Source organism: Schistocerca gregaria, chromosome 3 (assembly GCF_023897955.1).
Source record: "Schistocerca gregaria isolate iqSchGreg1 chromosome 3, iqSchGreg1.2, whole genome shotgun sequence".
NCBI lineage: Eukaryota > Metazoa > Arthropoda > Insecta > Orthoptera > Acrididae > Schistocerca > Schistocerca gregaria.
This window is the reverse complement of record NC_064922.1, coordinates 414,517,449-414,540,706: the sequence shown is the minus strand read 5'-3', so window position 1 is coordinate 414,540,706 and position 23,258 is coordinate 414,517,449. Positions and strand designations below refer to the sequence as shown.

The following is a 23,258-nucleotide window of genomic DNA, read 5'->3' as shown; positions in this document are numbered from 1 at the left end:
GGACATTGATATCGCCCTCCCAGTATTCCTATAGCCTTACACACGCTTCCTCTCTTTCTGACCAACGTGGGCCTCCCAGTTTTCATATAGACTTACACACGCTTCCTCTCTTGCTGATCAACGTGTTTTTGATGAACTTATTTGCTTCCTGGTTTCATGAAAGAAAGAAGTTTATCCCAGCACTGTGTAGAAGCAGAGAAAACATTATGAAGTGTAACGGCAGAATTGTAAAGCCATATACCGAGCGAGGTGGCGCAGTGGTTAGCACACTGGACTCGCATTCGGGAGGACGACGGTTCAATCCCGTCTCCGGCCATCCTGATTTAGGTTTTCCGTACTTTCCCTAAATCCTTTCAGGAAAATGCCGGGATGGTTCCTTTGAAAGGGCACGGCCGATTTCCTTCCCCGTCCTTCCCTAACCCGAGCTTGCGCTCCTTCTCTAATGACCTCGTTGTCGACGGGACGTTAAACACTAATCTCCTCCTCCTCCTCCTCCTGTACAGTCATAGCGGACAGCGCCAGAGTCGCCGCGCTGTGCGCTTATCACGCGGAATGTTGACAGGAAATGCAATCTGAGTTGCGCGCCGTGGCCTGTACACAGCCACCAGCAACGAAGGGCAGTCTGAGACCAGCCAGTTGCGAACATATATCGCTCTCGACACAGTGATGACGGGTTACCAGACGCACGTAATGCATTGTCGCACCGCCTTTATTAATACATGGTAAAACTAAGTTTACTATGTTCCACATTCTGCACTACCCGGAACTACCGCCCACGTATCCCACCCTAACAGCAAATGGACGCAAAGATATTTTACTCGGCCGTCCAAAAGACCCCGTTAGAAAAGTGGTGCCAGGTGTGGGATTATTTTCCTACAGTCCTGAAAAGTGCAGCGATGTGTAAACTTAACATTGGAGCATCTTCACGACAACACAGCAAGCAGCAGCAGCCAAGGACATCGTCCGACAACACGGGGACATCCAGCGCTGGAATTCCGGTTAGTCTACTCAGATTGGCTTAAAACGAAAGGCAGTGACGGATTTTAAATTTTTCTGTATTGACTGACCGGTATAGACTGCATTCAAAATGGTAGACGCAAACGTTAGTAACACGGTCGATCTCCAAACCGTTATAGAAGAACTACGAAGAGAGATTCAACAATTAAAAGCGAGCGTAGCCTCCCGGTTGATTTGTCACATGAGGGCACTTCTGTGCCAATAAAGATGTTTCACTGTTGCCATCTGTACCAGTGTTCAGTGGAAAACATGATGAAGATGTGAAAGTATTTTTTCGGAAACTCGAAGGCACAGCCCTGTTGGGTTCGTGAACTGATTCAGATAAGCTAGCATTTGCTAAATTGAGAATCCAAGGAGCTGCACAAGATTTCATTAGCGCGGAGCCAATTTGCGTGAAAACAGAAGTTTACAATGATTTTAAAACAGTAGTGGTTCAGAGATTCAAACGCAAAAATGCAATCAGATTCTACCGTGAGCAACTTCTTAGTTTGCGCATGCGGCGTGACGAATCTATCGAGCAATTCGCTGATAGAATCCGAAACATAAATGCTCAGACTTACGAGCTTGTAGAGGACGAAAATGAGAACCGGATCCAGCTTTTCGAAGCCGATCAGAGAGCACTTGACACATTCATCCATGGGTTGTATGGGGAAGAAGTAAACAAAGCAGTCAGACTCGCACGCTGTAAAACATTTCAAGAAGCAGTAGAGGTAGCTGTTGGTTTGTCGAAGCATTGACACGCCCAAATGACATGCGAAAAGAAGAACATCGCGTGTTCAACTCAAATGTGGAATGTTACCGATGCAATAGGCTCGGTCACAAGTGCAAGGACTGTAAGAAGAACAGGACCTGCCACAACTGTGGGATACAGGGTCACTTAGCGAGGAACTGTCGCAACAAAAAGAAACCAAATGTGAGCAGCAGACAACTTGGCAGTTCTTTAAACGAGTGCGGGGACGTACGTGCCACCACAGAGTCCTCCCCTTGCCTGAGGCACTGATTCCTGTTAGTAGCTGAAAATCAGTTCGTTAATGACTTCGTGATATGTGCTGTTTATCGCGGAAAAAACATTAAATTATTGATCGACATGGGAGCACAGACCTCATTGATGTGGTGTTCTATAGACGAAAGGGACAAGCTGAGACTGCAAATGTTTAATGTGCGGGGGCTGAACGGTGGGAAACTATGTAACTATGGAGAAGTTGACGTAGAATTGTGCCTAGGCCAGGACAAATACACAGCAACGGTGCAAGTGGTTTCTAATAAGGAAACGCTCTATGATGGTGTACTTGGATTTGATTTCTTATCTACTAACGGGGCAGAGATATTTGTCGCAGAAGGAAGGATCAGACTAGGTCGTAAAAATTACAGCCTGGAAAATCATTCTTCATGTCGCACTCAAAGGAGCCGAAATTCTGACGTCGAGGGACCAATCACCCCGACCGCCGCATCAGTTGGACCCTCCGAGTCGAAGTACAAATTACTCACCCAGAGGAAATTCCCCAGGGAACAGGAAAGTCAATCCATGTTGACGTAAAGTCGCCACTGATCAGAAATGGAGCTCTGTTGTTGACCGAACGGTCGGAAATTGTGAATTTTTGGACACAATGCATTGTTATGTTGCCCGAAGTATAGGCGTAGCTACAATGGTGAGCCCGAAGGTGGCAAGAGTCCCAATAACAATAACGAATATGAGTAATACAGATGTCGTTTTGCCACGAGGAACGAGGGTTGTTGAGTGTCGAGCATAAGTAAAGATGATGTAATACCGAATCCAAACGAAGAGGCAGATGTAGCAGTCACGGAAACAGATTCTTGTAGTGGTATTGAAACATTGAAACAAGGAGCTGAAAATGAGCTCGAATTAAAGAACATAATTTGGAAGAAGTTTTAACATTTGTCAGCTGATGATCATAAGATTTTAGCACCTGTTATGTTAGAGTATTCAGATCATTTCAGAGAACATTCAAATTTACCTGTTACTCACTTAGTTCAGCATCGCATACACACTGGAAATGCAGCACCAATCACGCAGAAGCCTTACCAAATTCCATTCATTCAAAGAGAATTAGTAGAAGATATGATCAAGGAACAACTAGAGGCCGGAATTATTAAACCAAGAGATCATGCTGATCCATCATGGTCATCAACAGTGGTCCTAGTAAAGAAGAAATCTGTTTTGGGAGAACCACAGTTCCGATTTTGCGTTAATTACCGAGCTTTAAATGCCATCACCACGCCAGACATTTACCCATTACAAAACATGGTAGAAACCCTGGACTATTTGGGCAGATGTCACATATTCTCAGTCTGTGATCTAACTAGCAGATATCACCAATTAACAGTGCATCCAGACGATCAAGCAAAAACTTCATTTGTAACCGCAACAGGAGTGTACAAATACCTCCGTATGCCCTTTGGACTACTTAACGCCCCAGCTACCTTCCCACGCCTGATGGATCCTGTTTTACGTGGGCTCACCCCAACACAAGCTCTTGTATACCTTGACGATGTGATAATAAACATGAGGCAACACACTGAGAGACTTCAAGCAGTATTTGAGCGTATCAGAAGTGTGAACTTGTCTTTATCAATAGATAAATGTCACTTCGTACAAAGTGAATTGGACATGTTATAACCAGGTGAAGCTGTCAAAACTTTTCCTGAACCACAAACAGTCAAAGAACTATTTTTAGGTTTATCGAATTTCTATCGTCGCTTCATAACCCATTATGCAGATATTGCAAGGCTAATGACACAGTTACTTAAAAAGGGAGCCACATTCAATTGCTCAACAGAATGCAAAAATGCAATGGAAAAACTGAAAACTGCTCTAATCACAGCTCCAGTTTTAGCCTATCCAGATTTCAGTAAGCCCTTCATCCTCTCCACATATGCTTCAAATTTTGCAGTTGGTGCTATTTTGTCCCAAAAGTTTGATGGTCAAGAACGTCCAGTACCATTTGCTTCTCGGAAATTAAATAAGGCAGAATGTAACTACACTACCACTGAAAAGGAACTTTGTGCTCTGGTCTTTGGTATCAAACAAAACAGACATTTCTTAACAGGAAGAGAATTCACTGTAATCACAGACCATGCCACACTTAAAATGGCTGTTGAGCTTAAAGGATCCCAGTTCGAGACTAACAAGATGGGCATTAGAACTGAGCGCTTACCAATTCACAGTTATCCATTGTCCTGGGAAACAATATGTGAATGCTGATGCGATGAGTCTTAAGGTTCATGTTTGCGTCACCATAAGCCATGAGGAGGAATTAAAAACAGCCCAAGAAGAAGATCCACAATGCAAAATATGGAAAAATGATCAACAGTTCGTTGAAATAGATGGATTGCTGTACAAAGTTACTAACAAAGGGAATCGCCTAGTTATTCCAGGAAGCATGAGAGAGCCAATCCTAACTGAACAACATGACTCCTTACTATCAGGACACTGCGGTAAAAATGCAACAAATATCAAAGTAGCTGAGAAGTATTGGTGGCCAAGTCGTAAGGCTGATGTATTTGAGTTTGTTTCACAATGTGATTCCTACAACAGACAGAATAATTCGGGAAGAACCAAGGCATCATTACAAGAACTGCCGGAGGCTAGTGAACCTTTTGAAAGAATTGGGTTAGACGTCGTCGGTCCCCTGCCGAAGACTAAGGATGGAAACAAGTACATATTGACAATATTATATCATTTCTCCAGATATCTTATGATGGTACCAATACCTGATCCAAGTGATGAAACCGTAGCTAAAGTTTTTATGAAGGAATGTATTCTAAAGTTTGGGTCTCCATTAAGCATTATCAGTGACCAAGGGGCGAATTTTATGAGTGATTTACTTAAACAAACATGTAAGCCGATGCAAATAACGCAGTTGAGAACCACACCAGCACACCCTGAAGGCAATGGTCATGTCGAGATAGTAAACAGAACTATCATTAAAATGCTTAGCCACTATGTAAGCAGCAAACACGATAATTGGGACATCTGTTTTCCATATGTTGTAAATGCCTAGAATGCTAAAATGCACTCACCAACGGGCCTCAGTCCCTATGAATGGAAGATTCCTTCACCATTGGACTTTGCACGATCGACAGCTGGAATCAGCAATGAACACGTAAGGGAGTTAGCTTGCAAACTGAAGGACGTATGGAGGAGAGTGAAACAGTGGAATCATCAGTCCTTCCTTCAGCAAGCCAAGCAACATGATTGCCAATCAGTTCCGCCACGGTATCGAGTGGGAGACTTTGTCTACCTGAACAATGTAAGTCACAAGTCAAAAAGTTTAAGAAGTTTTGGAAGGGACCATACTCGATATTGGAGGTGGTGTCAACTGTCACCCTAAAGCTCCAACTGCCTTTTCGTTTGGTTGTCGTCAATGTCAACCGTGTAAAGCCCTACCTGGGTAGATTCCCTGTAGCAACACAGAATGACCACGAGGACTGGCCGAGGGGCAGACCAGCTGCTCCAAAATCCAGGAGCCGAGCACCGCGAGTTCACAGTCCAGACTTCGAGCCCGAGGCGTTGCCGCCATCAACCCAGCGATCCAGCCCAAGGCACAACCTCCGTAAGCGTGTCTAGTGTGAGTGAATGCAAGGTGTGTTGCATTTAGCCGAGTGCATATGTGAATGTGCTGTGCAGCATAAAACTGCATCTATTGAGCAAGTGCTCAAGTGTAAATAATGTCTGTTCCACAGGTCGCCGAAGACACATATTTCTTCATATTCATTGTTTAATTCTAGTGTGTAGAACCTATTAATCATGTTTACTGTAATTCCATTCTTTGTTATGTCAGTGTGTTCCACTAATGCTGTAGATGTAGTATCACAGTATTAGGGTGTGTTGTTTGAACCACAATCATACATGGCAGTCTCAACACACAGTGCTACAATTGTGCTTAAATATAATTTTTCTGAGATTCACCAACAATTAGATTCTGTTAAAGAACAAATTGATTTGATCCGTTCTATTAAGAATAATGATACTTGGAAACTGGAACCTCTTGGTATAACAACTGGATTACTGCAGAAATGCAAGTAGAATCCACTTTCACTAGCTATGAGCAAGAGATTAACTGTTACTTAAAACTTTTGCCACACAAAAGCTTGATTAGGCGCAAACGTGCCTGGTTTGATTTTGAAGGTAGAATAATGACATTTGGAAACTGGAACCTCTTGTTATAACAACTGGATTACTGCAGAAATGCAAGTAGAATCCACTTTCGCTAGCTATGGGCAAGAGATTAACTGTTACTTAAAACTTTTGCCACACAAAAGCTTCATTAGGCGCAAACGTGCCTGGTTTGATTTTGAAGGTAGAATAATGACATTTGGAAACTGGAACCTCTTGTTATAACAACTGGATTACTGCAGAAATGCAAGTAGAATCCACTTTCGCTAGCTATGGGCAAGAGATTAACTGTTACTTAAAACTTTTGCCACATAAAAGCTTGATTAGGCGCAAACGTGCCTGGTTTGATTTTGGAGGTAGAGTTCTTCGTACTGTATTTGGTTCCTTAACTAGACAAGATCTAATGGACATAAAGGATAAAATACTAGCTCTAGAGCAGCAGTCTAACACAAATTCAATTAACCTTTATAAGGAAATAATTGTGTTAAGAAATATGCAAAAGACCGTTACTAACCACACATTGTTTATTGAACAAATTGTGAAAGAGTTCATTACACATTTTAATACAATTAGTGGTGAAATGAATGCAACCATCCGTGAATTATATGTAATTCTTCAAGCTGTGAGTGCACATTTAGATTTAAATACCCTACTGTTAAGCATTACTGATAGTTTATCAAACGCTAAATTTGATGCTCAATTTAAGAATAGCCTTAGAAAGTAGATCAAATGACTGCTTGAATAGTGTTTTATTGCATCCAGACCAATTTTTACAAATGTTGCTGTTGATTGAACGTAAGCTAGATGCATCATCTACTGTGATTTACCCTGTCAATTCTTACAATTTATATGCTTATTAGAGATTAACTACTATATATTCTTTAATGATTGAAGATCAATTAACTGTAATTGTTTCTATACTGATTGCCAGCAAGCATAATTTTGAAATGTATAAAATTCATAATTACCCTGTGAAATGGAGCCAAGTAGGTATTAACGCAATGTATCAGCTAAAGGATTATGTAAAGATAGAAGATATTTTGTATCCCTGAATGAACACTATGTTTGTAAGTGTAAACGTAGTCATAAGCTAATTTGCCCTGAGATGGCAGTATTCTTAGATACTAGAGTGTACAGTAGTGAGAAAGATTTGTTTATGAACAATCTGCCTCACAGTGATTGCTCTAGGATTTTAATGCATCTTCATAAACCATCCCTTAAAAGATATTCTGAAGGTATAATATATTTGTTTAACTCAACTCTCGAAATCACATTCACCTGTAAAACGTTTGACCACACCCGAACTACCTTTCAGATTCAAATTAACTGGTAGTGGATTAATTTTGAATGTTACGCACTGTGATTTATCATGTGATCTGTTTGAAATGCCTTCTGTGTTACAAACCACCTTTCATGCAGATGCAAAATTCCCTTTAACAAGGATGTTACCTGTTTATTACAATGAATCATACTTACTGACCTATGCAAATCATTCTCTGTCCAGCTTACCCGAGGATGACAATTTAACTGCGGATATCCATGAAAGTGTAATAAATACTAATAATGAGTCAAATTTCTTAAAAGTAGAAACTAAAATTAAGTCTAGTGAATCTTCCAATAATGCTAATCCATATTTGATTGTCAGTGTTGTGATATTTGTGATTTTATTGATGTCTCTTGTATGTACAACTTATGTAATGTATGAAATTGTTGTCCTGAAAACCCGCTCGTCAGTGCCCATCGTCACAGTGTCTGCAAACAGAATAAATGTTGAAGTGCCCCCCCCCCCCCCCCCCCCTCCCAACAACGCCATTGGCGAGACAAACGCATGGCGCCCAGGGGGTCGTCTCGAGCAACGTGCGGTAGCTCATTTTCATGAGGCAGGGTGATTGTAATGGCAGAATTGTATGGCCATAGCGGAGAGCACCAGAGTCACCACGCTGTGCACTTATCACACGGAATGCTGATAGGAAATGCAATCTGAATTGCGCCCCATGGCAGGTACACATCCACCAGCTACGAAGAGCAGTCAGTCTAAGACCAGCCAGTTGCGAACATGTATCACTCTCGACACAGTGATGACGGGTTACCAGACATGCGTAATGCATTGTCCCAGCGCCTTTATTAATAAATGGTAAAACTAAGTTTTCCATGTTCCACATTTTGCACTGCCCGGAACTACCGCCCAAGCACAATAACATTTTACTCGGCCGTCCAAAAGACCCCGTTAGAGAAGATTTTGCACTACATTGAAAAATGAACATCTTCCTGACAACAGCTTGCAGCACTAGTGCAGACTAAATGTGCTGCACAAGGCACATAATACGATTTCAGATTTTGTTCTTTAATGCATGCCTGCAAACCAGTGTAGGTTCCTGACATATTGCTTGCGTTGTCATATGACTGGCCTCTAGGATCAGTAATATCAATGGAATCTGCAGACAGGACTTTTAGTACGGTTTCAGCTAAGTTTTCGGACTTGTGTCCCAGGTTTCGTAAAAACAGAAGCAAACATTCAACAGGTTCACCATTTTTGTTCACATATCTTAATACGAAATATAATTGATCAGTATGTGAAATGTCCACAGTAGAATCTACTACTATAGAGAAATATTTGGCCTGATTTATTTCACTTATGGTAATTCTTTTTATTCGTTCAGAAATAAGCTCTATTATTTCATCACAGATCATTGAAGAAATATAATTTGTATGTCCCTGCCCTGGATTTCCATATTGTTCACTGTGCTCTGTGAGAAAAGGATCAAACAAGGCTATAAGTTCAAGAGATATCATAAACTGACCATTATGTAATGATTGGAATCTTTCAAAGTGTCCATGTTGGGGAAGTCCACGACTTGTCAGCTTCTTCACTAGGCTACTTAATAACCCTTTTCAACACACTGTACCAGAACATTATGACTCGAAAAGTTTATTTATTGTTCCAAGTGACTTTTTTCTTGTTAAGAGTGATAACTAAGAATTTTTGTGTGCAAGTGAATTCTCATGATGAGATAAATTATTAGAAATATTTTTACAATCTACAAAACCATTAGTAGCAATCACGACCTAACCTCCGAACAATTCACATGGTGTACAAACCACAGCACCGGTGCTACACAAGTACTACTAGAAAACGACGCAAAGTTGATTCACCAAGTTTACGGTAAATGTATTTTTGTTCAAATATCTGGTTTTATCACCTATTGGTCTTCTTGAATTAGAAAAATCACCATTCAATCTTGATTAATGCCATGTTGTAAGAGAATGTTGACTGTTGATTCATTGACACACCATTCTACAGGATCATCACTAACAAGGTTAAATCTTTTTGTAATGTCTGACTGGACACTTATTTATTCGTGACACTCAAAATCAGAAACAATTTGCTTTCCTTCATTTTTAATTTTTGTTTCGCCTGTATTTACTTCTTTTACAACAGCTGCAGTGCCAGAAATACCATATGTACTCCTTGAACTCGAAGTCGAACCAGCCAAGCGTTTTTAGGACATAGGCTTCTCGTTCTCGCCTTTCCTTCCATAATTTCAGAAATGCCACCCCACTTAATTTTGCATGTTTGCTTTTTTCACTGTTATTCATGTTAAGGCACTTACAAAATTGTCAACCAACAGTCAAAACAAAAGAAAAAAAATTGTAAAAGGAAAGAAAGGCTGTATCCAGTTCGAATTGTACTACATCACACATGAACACAAAGGTTTTTGCTTTAAACATGGCACACGAGCAGAAAGATTTTTCCTTTAAACACAGAGTGATAAACTGACCAACTCGGATTACTTGACGTAACTGTGCTGTGAAAGAATGACAATGCAGAATAATTCAATTGCATTGTCGCCTGTTTCTCTTTTGTCAGTGAACACATTTGTAGAGACAATATGGAGAAAGGAGGAGCTGCCATTTATGTTAAGGGGGAACATGGTTTTAAAAACATTGAAACCGCAAAATTCTGTGTAGAACAACACATTGAAGTATGCGCTTGTGAGCTTGAATTGGACAGTAGTAAATTCATAATTGTGACTGTGTATAGGTCCCCACTTGGAAATTTTCAAATGTTTCTTAAAAACCTAGATCTCTTGCTGCGTTATCTGTCAGAAAAAGGAAAACACATTATCATTTGTGGAGATTTTAATGTAAATTTTCTTAAACACTCAAGCAAGAAGAACGACCTTGAACTATTACTTTGCTCTTACAATCTGACATCAGTCATTGATTTTCCTACTCGTATTGTACAAGACAGTAGCACCCTGATAGATAACATTTTCATAGACCAAGATAAATTAAAAGAAGTAAGCACCTATCCTATTAACAACGGGCTTTCTGATCACGATGCACAGCTACTTTCAATTCATGACTTTGCTCCATACAGTAATGTGAAAAAAAAAAAATAAAATAAAATAAAATAATACGCCCAATTAACCATATAACAATTCAACAATTTAAGGAAAGCTTGAAACGGGTAGACTGGGAGGATGTTTATCGGGAACCTGATGCAAATGTTAAATTTAACGTATTCCATTATAAACTTGTGCGTATATTTGAAAGCAGTTTTCCTAAGAAATTAGTGAATCATAATTCAAATAAACTTGATAAAAAACCATGGCTGACCAAAGGGATTAAAATTTCTTGTAGCCGGAAATGGGAACTATACCAAGACACTAGAATAAGTCGAGATGAAGAAAAGCTCAACCATTATAAGAAATATTGTAATATACTAAGGAAAGTTATAAAAAAATCCAGAAGTATGTGTATCAAGTCTGAGATTAGCACCTCTGATGACAAAGTTAAAACAATATGGAATATAGTTAAAAGGGAAACACGGCAACCAAGGTCACAGGACAACAGTATTACTGTTAAGCACAATGAAAAGCTTATAAATGAAAAATCACAGGTTGAAAATATTTTTAATAATCATTTTATAAATGCAGTGGAAAATATAGGCACTAGCTGATAGCCAGATAGGGCAGAACTCTATATGAAAGAGGCATTCCCGGTGCAAACAAATGAAATTGAAATCCTACCCACTTCACCGTCTGAAATTAAGAAAATAATAAATTCACTTAAGAATAAAAACTCACATGGAACTGATGGTATCTCCAATAGAATACTAAAATCTTGTCCACACCTGATAAGTCGAGTTCTTAGCCACATATGTAATAGCTCATTGAATCAGGGAATATTTCCTGACAGATTGAAATATGCCATAGTTAAACCCTTGTATAAAAAAGGTGACAAGACAGACGTCAACAATTATCGTCCTATTACACTTCTGACATCCTTCTCAAAAGTGTTTGAAAAAGTAATGTACTCAAGAGTAACTTTACACATCAGTGGGAATAACGTTTTAACAAAACGTCAGTTCGGTTTTCAGAAAGGTGTTTCAACAGATAGTGCTATACATGCTTTCACTGATCAAATTTTAAATGCTCTGGATAGTAGAACATCACCAATTGGGATTTTCTGTGATCTCTCTAAGGCTTTTAATTGTGTGGATCATGAAATCCTCTTAGATAAGCTGAAGTACTATGGAATGAATGGTTCAGTACACAGATGGTTCACTTCATATTTAACTGGTAGCATGCAGAAGGTTGAAACAGTAAACCCACATAGTACACAAAGGGCATCAGATTATTCAGACTGGGGATGTATCAAGAATGGGGTACCACAGGGTTCTGTCTTGGGGCCTTTATTGTTTTTAATATATGTTAATGACTTACCTAATTATATTCATGAAGATGCAAACTTGGTTCTCTTTGCAGATGACACAAGTATTGTAATCAAGCCTAAAAAGCAACAATCAGCTGAGGAAAATGCAAATAATGTTTTTCAAAGAGTTATTAGGTGGTTTTCCGCAAATGGACTTTCATTGAACTTTGAAAAAACACTGTACATACAGTTCAGTACAGGGAAAGGCATAACACCGGAAATAAATATAGAGTGTGGGGGAAAATCTTTAGCTAAAGCAGATTGTTCAAAATTTCTGGGTGTCTGTATTGATCAGAATTTAAACTGGAAGACACACATTGAAAATCTACTGAAGCGATTGAGCTCAGCTACCTATGCTATTAGTGTCATTGCAAATTTTGGAGACAAGCATATCAGTAAGTTAGCTTACCATGCATATTTTCATTCGTTGCTCTCTTACGGAATCATCTTTTGGGGCAATTCATCACTAAGAAAGAACGTATTTATTGCACAAAAACGTGTTATCAGAATAATGTCTGGGGCTCATCCAAGATCATCTTGTAGACAATTATTTAAAGAATTAGGGATATTGCCAGTAGCTTCACAATATATATACAGCCTAATGAAATTTGTTGTTAGTAACCCAGATCACTTCAGAATTAATAGCACAGTCCACAGCTACAATACTAGGAGACAGGGTGACCTTCACTACCGTTCATTGAATTTGACATTGGCACAAATGGGGGTGAATTATACTGCCACAAAGATTTTTGGTCACTTGCCAAACAATATCAAAAGTCTGACAGACAACCAATCGGCATTCAAAAGTAAGTTAAGGGAATTCCTGAATGACAACTCCTTCTACTCCATAGATGAATTTTTAGACATAGGCTAAAGAAATACAGTAAGTATTAACAATTGTACCGTATATAAGACTAACAAAGATTATTTGGAATAAATGAATCTTTTGTACTTTGACATGTTCCACATCATTACGAAAGAATCGTGTTCATGATCCATGGAACAAGTAATATAACTAACTAACTAACTAACTATAAGCACACCTGCCGGCTGGAATTTGTATCGTAAAGAAAACTGGACAGTGCCTTTTATGGTTTCTGTTTCCCGCATCGCCAGAATTTTAGCTGGGATGCAGATAGGGCCTATGTTCTGAATATTCTTGACATTATCTTTATAATTTAAAAATCAAATAATTTTTGCAGTAAATTTCTTGCAGTGAGGTATGCTAGATCGATTCTTATCCCACTTATTCTTATAACATTTTAGCGGTTTCTGTGGGCAGAGAAGATAGACTGCAAGGTTTAACTAATTTTATTGGGAGTTGATGTGGCATGTTGTCATTTGTGTGAACACTGCTGTTATGTCTACATGCAAATGCACGTTTTATTCCAATATAGAATAAAAATAACCTATCCTCAAAGAAAAAAAAGCTTAGTTAAGAAGTTTAATACGTACTATTTAATTGCACAGAGTGGGAACTTTGATATCGTGCAGGCTGCAGCACAATAAATGAAAGAGACAAAAGTTGGTTTCTTCTTCTTTTTTCGCCAAAAAAAGTTACTAAATAAATAAATAAAATTTTTAAACTATTGTCAAACATATTTCACACATTATTAGATATTCTGCTTAAGTTCTTTTTGTATAAACATGTGTTTAAGAATGTAAAATACTCCCAGTATCAACGTGTATTGTTGAATGGGTGCCATTAAATCAAAGCTCAGATACTGAAGATCACAGAGCTTTCACATTAATTACTGTGTGTCGTGTTGTCCTAATAATCATCATTTCATCCACAATCAATGCGCAAGTCGCCCAAGTGGCATCAATTCAAAAGACTTGCACCCAGCGAATGGTCCACCTGACGGGAAGCCCCAGTCACACTACATTTACATTTATTTGTTGTATTATAGATTCCTGTCCTGGCAGCTTATTTTAGAATATTTTGAACAATCATGAAGATAATACCAGACAGAAACCCAATGTTAAATTTCCATTCAGTCACCAAGTAAACTATGTACATTTCCAAGCTTGTATTGTCGAACTTCATTCTTAAGGCTTATTTAAACTAGCAAATTGTTTAATAATATTAAAAAATTTTGTCGTTTGTAAGTGCAGTTATTTTAAAACGTAAAAGGTTAAAATGAGTACAGAGCAAAAAGTTCTGCTCCCCTTAAGGTGCCACCTCTAGGCGCATACCTAGAAGGCCTATATGTAAATCCGCCACTGTACAGAGTTAATCCTGTTTTCCTCCAAGTCTGATGTCTGGACATTTCGGATATGTCCTTCATGATTTAACTGCTTCCTGAAATGACCCTGTGTCAAACAAATGGCGAAACACTGTTGCGAACATTGAATGCTCTGGGTGCTGTCGATGGGGATAAGTCTCCTGATACAACCTTGCTGCCTGCAACCCATTGCCATTTGCCTTTCCGCAAGTAAACACCATGTCGGCAACCTCTCGATTCAAATACGGAATCATTGTGTACAAGGCTGTATCACATCCATTACAAGATGAGTCAGCAAGACAAGTGAATCGGACACAACATTATCAATTACTACAGCAGAAGAGAGTGCTAGGGCATAATGTATCAGGAACAGTACCACTGTCTAGGAGGAAACTATGCATACTGTAACTGTAGCTGCATGGTACAGCGCGTATTAGACCGCAGTCGTTGTAACAAACTATGATTGAATAAATGGTCCCTAGCATGGAAACTATGCATTTCCAGACATAAGTTGATTAGACCTTTTTGTTCTGTATCCTCTCATCGATCAATCCCTAGAATTTGTACACCATGAAAAAAAATCACACTGTATAATTAATATATCTCATTACAGTACAACTAAAAGTCAGTGTACCGTAATGCAGAAACTGTGAAATAAAATGAAACGTGGCAACTTCACTGGAAGTCTGTCTATATTCATCACCTTCATCTCAGTATGTATTGTATGCCAGCTTCCCCTGGATTCCATGCCTTGTAGTACAAACTGTAATGGACGGTAACTAAATCATTCTGACTCTTTTTTTTTGGAGAAGAACAACTTTCCTTTTTGACTCACACAACTTATTGTGTTCTCTCTTGAATTGTGATTTTCAACTGTGAGTTTTTTTCCCTATGTTACTTAATCATAGCTAACACTTGGTTCAAGAATCATAAAAGAAGGTTGTATACATGGAAGAATACTGGAGATACTAGAAGGTATCAGATAGATTATCAGGTTTTAAATTGTAAGACATTTCCAGGGGCAGATATGGACTCTGACCACAATCTAGTGGTTATGAACTGTAGATTAAAACTGAAGAAACTGCAAAAAGAAGGGAATTTAAGGAGATGGGACCTGGATAAACTGACTAAACCAGAGGTTCTACAGAGTTTCAGGAAGAGCATAAGGGAACAATTGACAGGATTGGGGGAAAGAAATACAATAGAGGAAGAATGGGTAGCTCTGAGGGATGAAGTAGTGAAGGCAGCAGAGGATCAAGTAGGTAAAAAGACGAGGGCTAGTAGAAATCCTTGGGTAACAGAAGAAATATTGAATTTAATTAATGAAAGGAGAAAATATAAAAATTCAGTAATTGAAGCAGGCAAAAGGGAATACAAACGTCTCAAAAATGAGATCGACAGGAAGTGCAAAATGGCTAAGCAGGGATGGCTAGAGGGCAAAAGTAAGGATGAAGAGGCTTACCTCACTAGGGGTAAGATAGATGCTGCCTACAGGAAAATTAAAGAGCCACTTGTATGAATATAAAGAGCTCAGATGGAAACCCAGTTCTAAGCAAAGAAGGGAAAGCAGAAAGGTGGAAGGAGTATACAGAGGGTCTATACAAGGGCGATGTACTTGAGGACAATATTATGGAAATGGAAGAGGATGTAGATGAAGATGAAATGGGAGATATGATACTGCGTGAAGAGTTTGGCAGAGCACTGATAGACCTGAGACGAAACAAGGCCCCAGGAGTAGACAACATTCCATTGGAACTACTGACGGCCTTGGGAGAGCCAGTCTTGACAAAACTGTACCATCTGGTGAGCAAGATGTATGAGACAGGTGAAATACTCTCAGACTTCAAGAAGAATATAATAATTCCAATCCCAAAGAAAGCAGGCGTTGACAGATGTGAAAATTACCGCACTATCAGTTTAATAAGTCACAGCTGCAAAATACTAACACGAATTACTTACAGATGAATGGAAAAACTGATAGCAGCCGACCTCGGGGATGATCAGTTTGGATTCCGTAGAAATGTTGGAACACGTGAGGCAATACTGACATTACGACTTATCTTACAAGAAAGATTAAGGAAAGGCAAAACTACGTTTCTAGCATTTGTAGACTTGGAGAAAGCTTTTGACAATGTTGACTGGAATACTCTCTTTCAGATTCTAGAGATGGCAGGAGTAAAATACAGGGAGCAAAAGGCTATTTACAATTTGTACAGAAAGCAGATGGCAGTCATACGAGTCGAGGGGCATGAAAGGGAAGCAGGGAAGCAGCAGTTGGGAAGGGAGTGAGACAGGGTTGTAGCCTGTCCCTGATGTTATTCAATCTGTATATTGAGCATGCAGTAAAGGAAACAAAAGAAAAATTCGGAGTAGGTATTAAAATCCATGGAGAAGAAATAAAAACTTTGAGGTTTGCCGATGACACTGTAATTCTGTCAGAGACAGCAAAGGACTTGGAAGAGCAGTTGAACGGAGTGGACAGTGTCTTGAAAGGAGGATATAAGATGAACATCAACAAAAGCAAAATGAGGATAATGGAATGTAGTCAAATTAAGTCTGGTGATGCTGAGGGAATTAGATTAGGAAATGAGACACTTAAAGTAGTAAAGGAGTTTTGCTATTTGGGGAGCAAAATAACTGATGATGGTCGAAGTAGAGAGGATATAAAATGTAGACTGGCAATGGCAAGGAAAGCGTATCTGAAGAAGAGAAATTTGTTAACATCGAGTATAGATTTAAGTGTAAGGAAGTCGTTTCTGAAAGTATTTGTATGGAGTGTAGCCATGTATGGAAGTGAAACATGGATGATAAATAGTTTGGACAAATAATTAATGGACAATCTCATATAAAGATGTGAAACAAATACTAACAAAGAGATAGAGGGGCTGGCCGGTACTTACCTCAGCTCAGTACAGCCGATAGATACACAAAAAACAACCGAATATTTAAGTTCCTAGCTTTCGGAATAAATGTTCCTTCATCAGGGAGGAGAGAGGGGAAAGAAAGGGAAGAAGGGAAAGTGGAATTAGTTACTCACAACCCAGGTTATGAAGCAACAGGTTATTCCGAAAGCTAGGAACTTAAATTTTCGGTTGTTTTTTGTGTATCTATCGGCTGTACTGAGCTCAGGTAAGTACTGGTCAGCCCCTCTATCTCTTTGTTAGTATTTGAAATAGTTTGGACAAGAAGAGATTAGAAGCTTTTTTGAAATGTGGTGCTGCAGAAGAATGATGAAGATTAGATGGGTAGATCACATAACTAATGAGGAGGTATTGAATAGAATTGGGGAGAAGAGGAGTTTGTGGCACAACTTGACAAGAAGAAGGGACCGGTTGGTAGAACATGTTCTGAGGCATCAAGGAATCATAAATTTAGCCTTGGAGGGCAGCGTGGAGGGTAAAAATCGTAGAGGGAGACCAACGGATGAATACACTAAGCAGATTCAGAAGGATGTAGGCTGCAGCAGGTACTGGGAGATGAAGAGGCTTGCACAGGATAGAGTAGCATGGAGAGCTGCATTAAACCAGTCTCAGGACTGAAAACAGCAACAACAACATGTGACAACATTTCTAAATTTTTTGCCAAATGCTGCTTCTTCTTCTGTTTTTGTAGTCATGGGATTTCACATCCCAAGGATATTGTAAGATTTGAAAATCTTCAATTATTTTCAATGTTGTCTCTATGGCAGGCAAGTAGAAACTGACTTGAAAAACGTTCAGACTACAATAAGTTTCATAACATTGTCACAGGTTCAATGAGGAATTTGAGACTTGTGACTTCTGTATTGTGACAGTGGCAGAAGATGACAGAAATGCTGCAGAACAGCCCTTAAACTTGTCCCCTGCCTCATTTTCTGTGACTTTGTCACCTGGTGTGTGGGAGGAATTATGATTCCATATTGCATTTAGGATGTAAACGGTCAGGCTTGCAAGGGGGGAGAGGGGGAGGGGGAGGAGGAGGGAGATGGGGGTCCATCCCCCATCCCAAAATGTTTGGGATTATACTAGATACAATCAAAATTTTTAGTCTCAAATTGCTTTCTTAATACACTCTCAACAGAAGTTTGAAATACTATTGTAAAATATAGTTTACCATAGTAGAAGTCTCATTGACCTAGTCACTTCATGCTTTACCCAGTTAGAGCCCATATACTTGATGGTGTATACTACTGGCATGCTAAGTGGCCATTTCCCAGTCATTTAAAAATACCACTGCTGCAGCGGCACACCATGAGCAGTCCACTATCATCAAAAATTTCATTCAGTTTGTGTTCAGTACTGCAATAATACGCTACATAGAGGCACACAACACTTTGATAGAGTCAAGATAGTGGCTTTACTTTCAGCAGGTCATATACAGCAAGATTTTGCCAATCGGTTACGTGTCACTCAAAGTGCTGCGTCTAAGGTGTGGAAAGAGTGCAAGGAGATAGGAAATGTGAACGATAGTGGTTGCCCTTATATGACAACACCAGTGCAGGATCGTTTCCTCCGATTGTTGACTTGCTGATGCCCAACTTCAAATTGCAAAAATATTGGAAATGACTTCTCTTGGGCAACAGGGATTCATATCTCCAACCAAACAGTGCATAGAAGATTGCATCAAGATGGTCTCCATTCCAGAAAACCAATGAGAAGTTTTGAACTGCACCAATGGAACTGGAGCCATTGAAAGACCTGGGCTCTTGCACATCAATATTGGACCATTGATGAATGGAGTAATGTCATCTTCATTGACAAGACCTGGTTTGGTTTGTGACCAGACACTAGATGTGTCAGGATTTGGGGAAGTGTTAGACGACACCAGGAACACAGATACAGTCAGGAAGTCCATCTGTTTGCAGGTGGAATTGTAATGTTCTGGGCAGCAATAACAATGAGATGGTGGACCCCTCTAATTCCCATCTACTGCAATTTGACTGGTCGCAGATACCTCCAAGAGGTTCTACAAATGATATCAAGGCCGTACAGATGTAAAGTTGGTGACAACTTCATCCTAGTCGACAATAATGCAAGACTACACCATACCTGTAGCAGTGTCTCGGTATCTTCAAAGATACAACATCAACGAAATGCACTGGCCAGCACAGCTCCAGACATAAATGCAATTGAGCATGAATGGGACCTGTCTAAAATGGCTGTGGCTCAGTATCCGAATCCACCTGTCTATTTTCAGGAGCTCACTGAAGCTGCCATTGAGGAGTGGCACCTCACAAACCAAAATAAACTTGATGGTCTCATTCAGAGCATGCCTCACAGAGTGGAAGCACTCATCCACATGTGGGGAGGACATAGTACTAAAGACTACTAATCACACCAAGAGATAAAGATTTTCACTGTTTTTGTCATCAAAATGTACACTTAGGAGACAGCCCCTGCTTTGTTTTGTAACAATTTTTGTACCTAACCAAAATCATCCTTGTTTTCAGAAGTATTTCTGTTTATTTTGTGAGTAAGGTATTGTACAAACCTCAATGTGTACCACAGGAAGAGATTGTAGTAAAGTCTGATATTTAAAACTTTTGGTAATGTGTATATTATTCATTCTTGATTACGACTGAAAGTCAAGTGAAAGTACTTTCAGATGTAAAGGAATTGATGAAAAACAGTAAAGGAAGATTCACGAAACTATATGAGGCTTCAGCTCTTGTAAAGCACAGTAGGTGGTGAACAGTGACATAATATTAATAAATCTAAAAATTCCGGTTTGAGGGCCTGGCTGCTGTTATAGTTTTGACTCATTTTGTGTTATGAATTTTAAAAATTGGCCTGATGATGTTTGTAGATAATTAAAACCAGCAACCTCCAATAAAATTAAAATTAATGTAATTTGGACTGACACTTTTTGGAAACAAATATTTCAATCCCATAATGTAATATAAGTCTAAATAATAATAGGTGTCATTTGACTTCACATGTATTGTTATTTACAATCCTCACCTGATATGTTAAAACAAGTTCTCAACACAGAAGAACAGGCACCTACCTGTGTTGCGAGGCTCCCAAGAGTCTGCACGATGTGCAGTTGCAGCATTCCATAATTGCACTGGCAGTCCAGAACTGGTTTGATCCATTATTGTTATATCCCGGCATATAATGCTTCTTCCATCTTTTGTTTTTATTGTTCTGATAGGACCAATCTGTAAATTAAAAATTTGTAGTGCAAAAATATGGTTTTTATAGTTATATACATTATAGGAGACAAACTCACAGTATAATCTTAAGATGTTACACTACAGTAACTTGTTTCATTATGTAAAGTACCTTTTTCTATTAGTTACCACAACTTTAATTAGAAACTATATTGTAAGAGAACCTGATAAAATTACCAATATCTACCCATTGCAGTTTATTAGGACATGTATACATAAAATGTCTCTCAATGGCTCAGTGGTTTCAGAGTCCGTTCTTGGTGTGCAGCCACACACTGTGGCCATTGTGAAGGATCCGTTATGTTTACAGTGTGCATACTTGTCACTTACCCTTGTTGTGTAGCTTCATAATTCTAAGTGCAGTGAAAATGTTTTTTTCACATATAATAAAGATGAAGTTTATCTTTGAAAGGAATAGTGTATGTCCATCTCGGTTCTTCTTTAGGAACTGGCTGGTGGGTGAAGTATAACTGGTTGACGAGGAATTTTTAGGTGTTCAAGTGGACAATGTTACGAAAAGGCCAGTTTGTCAGATACATCAAAATTATTATTATTTTTTTTTTCCACAAGGATAAAAAAATATAGAGATATGAGTTGGTAATTGCTATCCACCACTGTTTATGTGATAGAGTAATAGAAATTCTTCTATGGAACAGATGGAGATGTGAAGTGAAACTTTCTCAGTTTTTTTTCAAATTTTACTTTCCTATCTGGCACAGTTTTTTATCAGTGGGTAAGTAATAAAACTAAGGAAAGACAATCACTCACCTATAGCAGATCGACACATGGAACACATAAACATATAACAGAAAACAGAACTGACACAAGTTTATGAAAGAATATGACTATGTTTATGAATGAATATGAGGGAGAGGTTCGGGTTGGCTACACCAAACAATACCCATTTAACAGTAGTTTGTTTATTCACCTAAACACATGCAAGGCTCACAAACAACTGAACATGGCGGAACAGCCCAAAGACAATGCTCAGAATCCAAAGACGAACGCATATCGATGCTGGTGTCCACCTCATTGGCGCCACATAGCCTCCACCCCCCCCCCCCCTTCCCCACAGTACGGAGCACTCTTGAGAGGCTGGGGGAGAGGGGTGACTAAGGAGTTGGCAGGGGTGGTCCACGGGAGCTGGACTAAGGATCAGCTCGACAGCGTCGTCAGGGAGCTGTGTGGGTAGATATCATGAAGGAAGGTTCGGCCACCGAACCTGGAAGTCGTTAAAGCGAATCGGGTGTCCTGCTGGTCGTGCAGCGACAGGTAGGCCGGCGGTGGAACAAAGCGACACAAACAGTGTATAATCGTGCAGTACTATTAAATTTCGTGGACAGGGCAAGGCAGGTGACGGTGGAGAGGTCGAAGGGACCAGCAAAGGGCCCGGCGGCAAGGGCGTGATCATAGGTAAGCTCGACATGGGGAGCATATAGGCACTCGACGGAGTGCTTGAGACCGGAGTAGAGGGCGAGATCAGAGGAGAGCTCGATGATTGGAACTGGAAGTCACTCGATCGAGTGTGTAAGTCTGACGTGGAGGAAATGGTCGGAGCGTCAAGCCTTCTTCTACCCCCCTTCAGGCCATGACCACACCGATGGCAGTATCGCTCGCGTCTGTGGTCATGAAAAGCTGTGCATTGAGATGAGGATGCGCGATTGTGCAGGCCTCGACAAGAAGATTTTTGAGGGCAGTGAAAGAGTCAGTCATAGCAGGGGTCCATGGAATGGGCCGAGATCCAGAAGTGTTGGTGCCTGCCAAGGCATCCATCAGTGGAGCCTGAATCTATGCAGCCCGAGGTAGATGTTGACGATAATAATTAACCGTCCCAAGAAAGCGCCGGAGCTCTTTGAATGATGAGGGTCTTGGTAGGTTTAGTATTGCTTGTACTTTCTCAGGGGGTGGTGAAATGCCGTCGGCAGAGACCTAAAACCAAGATAAGTGACAGTGGGTTGATGTAGCTGCAATTTGTCCTGGTTGGTCTCGATGCCTGCTGCCGTGAGAGTGTTCATAACAGTTTCCACATTTCGAATGTTTTCCTCTATGGAGGAACTGAACACAAGAATGTCATCAAGATATGCAAAGCAGAATTTTATGTCGAATAGCACTTCGTTGATGAAGCATTGCCAGGTCTGGGTTGCGTTTTTCAGACCGAAGGGCATGAATCGAAACTGAAATAACCCGATCGGGGTGGTGCTTGCTGTCTTCTCGATGTCTTCAGGTGCCATGGGGATCTGGTGGTAGGCCCGTTTGCAATCAATGACAGAGAACGTGGTCGTACCAGCGAGGGAACTGGTAAAGTCGGCAATGTTGGGTATGGGGTACATGTCCATAATTGTTCGTGCGTTTAGTTGACGATAGTCTCCGCACATGTGCCAGGACCCATCTTTCTTGAGTGTCATATGTATGGGCGTAGACCAGCTATTGGCAGACGGTTCAATCACGCCAGAGCTTAGTAGTTCAGAAATCTGATTTTTAAGGGCGGAGAGGCGCTTGGGACAAAGTCGACGTGGTTTACTGAAGATCGGGGGGGACCTGGCGTGAGGCGAAGCTTGTGAACCGTGCCGTTGGTGATGATGGAAATGTTTCCGGTGGCACTGGAGGCAGTTTATTTACAATGTATGGCAGGTGGAAATAACAGTATGGGTAGTGTGGTTGCATTTCCTGCGCAACGTTCTTTGCCAGTGGTGGTGACCGAGGTTCGGAGGCCACGTCAGGTTCAGTTGCAGGAGGGGGTGTGACAGTGGGTGGAGCCGGTGATGTCCCAGTTGCATGTTTAATGCTTCCCGGAGCGAGCGGAATGGTCGGCACAGTATGGCCCCAGCCGCAGGACGATGAGCCTGAACCTGAGACTTGTCAGGTAGGCAGTGGCTGGCGAAATAGAGTAGTGATGCATCGTGTAGTTTGTCAGCAATTGTCATTCTTTGCTCAACAGGTTCTGGAGACATTTGAGCCAGAGCAAAGCGGATGTGAGGCGATAGTTTATCTGACCAGATGGCGAGTAGAG

The 23,258-nt window shown here is 40.2% G+C and overlaps 1 protein-coding gene across 3 annotated transcripts in view; it reads right to left on the bottom strand.

Moving 5' to 3' along the window:
• Positions 1-23,258, bottom strand: part of LOC126353865 (meiosis-specific with OB domain-containing protein) — a 284,756-nt gene that overhangs the window by 139,351 nt on the left and 122,147 nt on the right. For all 3 annotated transcript variants that reach the window (XM_050003033.1, XM_050003036.1, XM_050003035.1), the window contains exon 6: positions 20,083-20,236. In XM_050003033.1, coding sequence (XP_049858990.1) covers positions 20,083-20,236 — 154 coding nt within the window. The remainder of the gene's footprint in view (positions 1-20,082; positions 20,237-23,258) is intronic.